This window comes from Anomaloglossus baeobatrachus, chromosome 4 (genome assembly GCF_048569485.1).
Source record: "Anomaloglossus baeobatrachus isolate aAnoBae1 chromosome 4, aAnoBae1.hap1, whole genome shotgun sequence".
NCBI classification, from domain to species: domain Eukaryota; kingdom Metazoa; phylum Chordata; class Amphibia; order Anura; family Aromobatidae; genus Anomaloglossus; species Anomaloglossus baeobatrachus.
The window spans coordinates 686,694,674-686,698,176 of NC_134356.1; the positions used below are offsets into that span (position 1 = coordinate 686,694,674).

The 3,503-nt window shown below is 42.8% G+C and overlaps 1 protein-coding gene across 1 annotated transcript; it reads right to left on the reverse strand.

Moving 5' to 3' along the window:
- Positions 1-231: 231 nt before the first annotated feature.
- LOC142302868 (olfactory receptor 5G9-like) lies at positions 232-1,215 on the reverse strand. The gene has a single exon (XM_075343975.1). It carries the CDS (start codon positions 1,213-1,215, stop codon positions 232-234), a length of 984 nt encoding a protein of 327 aa, XP_075200090.1.
- Between the last annotated feature and the right edge of the window lie 2,288 nt (positions 1,216-3,503).

The following is a 3,503-nucleotide window of genomic DNA, read 5'->3' on the forward strand; positions in this document are numbered from 1 at the left end:
TTATTTGGTGATAAAAGAGAATTTTGACAGTGAAAGATCAGTCCAAGAGGAAAAAGAAGTGGATTTCTGTAATAACATATAAAACAAAATTTCATATTTTCATGATTACTGTTGATTTATGGGAAAAAAAACATGATAATTTCTCAAAAACAAAACAAAACAAAAATTGGTTGAAAAACATAAGGTAAAAAATGGCAAAGGTGTTTTAGCACTGAATACAATTTAATAAAGTTACAAGTTTATAGATTTTAAATGTATTATTTTGTTTACGGCCTCACTTATATTGTTATTCCTTAGACTGTATATAATGGGGTTGATGAAAGGAGTGAATACAGTATATAGCAGGGATAGGAGTTTACTGATATTCATGGTTTGCTTTTGTGTTGGGAAAACATAAATACTGAACAAGGTCAAGTAGAATATGGAGACCACGGTGAGGTGGGAGCTGCAGGTGGAGAAGGCTTTCTGTCTACCGGAATTGGATGGGATCCTTAATATTGCAGCAATAATCTTGGCATATGATATGATTATTATTATGGTTGGGATGATTACTAATGGAGTACCTAACAAAGTGATTTCAAGGTGAACAATGGAAGTATCGGAGCAGGCGATGTCCAGTAGAGCATTCATGTCACAGAAGAAATGGTCAATGACATTGGGACCACAAAAAGTTAACATCGCTGTTGTGACCGCCTCAATCAATGTCGCAGAAAAACTGCAACACCAAGGGATGATGGCCAATTTCATACAACAAGTCCTTGTCATTATAGTAGCGTAATGGAGGGGATTACAGATGGCCACGTATCTGTCATAAGACATCACGGTGAGGAGAAGACATTCAAATACTACTGAGGCACAAAAAATATAAAGTTGGGTGATGCAACCAATAAAAGTAATTGTTCCCCCAGTATGCAAAATAATTTGAAGCATCTTGGGGACAATATTTGTGGTTAACAAGATGTCACTTACAGACAGTTGTGAGATGAAGAAATACATTGGAGTCTGGAGGTTCTTGTTAATGGACACCAGCATGATTATCAGGAGGTTCCCACATACCGTCCCACAATAAATCAGCAGGAAAAGACAAAATAGGAAAATTCTTAAATATTTACTTGATTGAAATCCTAAGAGCAAAAAATCTGTAACAATGGTATGGTTTCTTTCCTGTGTAAAGAAGGAAAAAAGCAAGGAACACTCTTTATGCTCTGTCAACATCAAGTCCTACTTTATAATGATATGCACCAACACCAAAGAGATGTAATATTCAGCTGATCAAGGAAGTCTGTTTACCAATATACTGTGGGTGAAGCTTGTGAGAACATATGAGAAACCTATGATCAAAATTCTTATTCAGTCAAAGTCTATGTTGTCCTGTCATGATTCTGCACAGTGGTGCTCTCCTACAGTGGCTATGCTGGGCCTCATATTTTTCCCGGGTTCCCAATCGAGTCTTGTGTGGTGTGGCAGGGGTCTATTCTTTGGAGCCTTGTTCCGGGTGACTGCTCTGCTTTATCTGGGAGCTGTTTCACCTCGAACGCCGCCAGTGATAGTGTTTGACCTGATCTTGTCCCACTACCATGTTCCGCTGTTTCCCTCCCGTCTCTTTACCTACTGACTTGATTCCCTGACTCCCTGATGGCGGCTTGTTCCCCGATTTTGGCTCTGCTAGCTCATTTGTACTTATGTGACCTCACTTTTTACTGACCTCGGCTCGTCCCCTGTGTCCGGCTCTGCTCGCATCTTCTGTCATTTAGATTATTTCCTGGCTTTTGACCCTTGGCTTGTTTGACTGCGCCTCACTAGACGTGTCTAGGGACACCTTGTGTAGAAACCGGGCAGATCCCCTCCACTAGTGTGCTTGGTGACACCTAGAGATTTGGTGTCTTATTACACCTGGGTTCTCGTCATCACAGTCCAACCTTTCCTGAAGCAAAAATGTACAAAATAGCTGAAAATTTTGCAAAGTTTAGGCACTTTCAATTCTCCATTTCCCAACATTAGACAGAAGCAGTATAGCATCCTATACATATGAATCTAATAAACACAAAATGTACTTAGTAGTAACATTTTTAAAATTTAGCTTACTTCCCCCTAATTATTTTTTGCAAAGTTCTTAGATATAGAAATTGGCAAACCTACAGATGTTCCGGTTTGACCGATCTGGCCAGACGTAAAAAAAATAAGTCAAGTTTGGGACCGAACTTGAACTCTATCTTGAGCTTGGATGTTGAACCCCATAGAAGTCTATAAGGACCCTAACTTGTGTGCTGTAAAATGGAGTTAGTGAGGGCTAGGGGGCAGCAATGGAAAGAAATATTGGGATTAGAGCAGGACACTTAAGCTGGGTACCTATGATCACGGTTCACAGCTGCATCCAAATGTAACATGTTGCTGTTTCCAAAATGCTACCTTGTACAGTACAAGCACAGTGGATAGGTTTTCTAAAAATTCCAAGCCCACTGTGTTTGTTTTGACACAAGGTAAACTGACATGCGTTGCGGCTTCCCAAGCTGCAGCATGTCAATTTAATGCTGCAGAGTCGCGAGTGTTTTCCACAGGGAAAACAGAGTGAAAGCCCGCAGTGGCCCAAACCCTAATCGACATGGACAGCTGTGGTCAGCACGCATGGCCCTGCAGGACAGAACATGCTGTGCCCAGGATGCAGTGTGTCCTGATGGTATGCACATACCCTTATACTTACCAATTCTCCCTCGCAGCTACAAGGCTATGTGCCCATGTGGAGAGTGTCCTGCAGATATATACGCAGGAGCTCCCAGAAAACCGCAGCACAACTTTGTCTGTTTCCATGCTGCGGTTGCATTGCGGAATGTCCTGTGGATATGCTGTGCTCATTCTGCATTGAGGATACAGTACCATGGCTTCGGCACTGCATCCTCAATGCAGAACAAGTGCTGGAGTGATTGGGGAGTTCATACTTACCTCCATCACGCAGCACCTCGTTTTCCGGCTGTGTGTGTCTGCACATTGCAGGAGAAGGTGAGCGGGCCTGAACTAGCTCCAGCTGTCACATGACCGGAGCTAGTGCAGACCCCGCCCACCTCCTGCTTCCTGCTCCTGGCTCCACCGCGCTCCTCTGAAGTGACTCCAGTGTCTTCAATCAAGGCAGGTAAGTATGGAATAATTGACATGCTGCAGATTTTTCCGGAGGGAAATCCGCACTATATCCGCTGCGAAAAAAAACGCAGCATGGGCACAGCAATTCAAAAATGCCATAGAAATGGCTGGAGACTCGCTGTACTGTGGATTTTTGAAAAAATTGCGGAATTTCCCCGAAAAAATCGCGGCAAATTCCGCAAATTTGTCGCAGTGTGGGCAACCTATAGCCTAAAGGCCCTGTCACAAACAGAGATAAATCTGCGGCAGATCTGTGGTTGCAGTGAAATTGTGGACAATCAGTGGCAGGTTTGTGGCCGTGTACAAATGGAACAATATGTCCATGATTTCACGGCAACCACAGATCTGCCAAAGATTTATCTCTGCGT

Coding starts and splice junctions, on each gene's coding strand:
- LOC142302868 (XM_075343975.1), bottom strand. CDS start 1,215: ATGTTGACAGAGCATAAAGAGTGTTCCTTGCTTTTTTCCTTCTTTACA.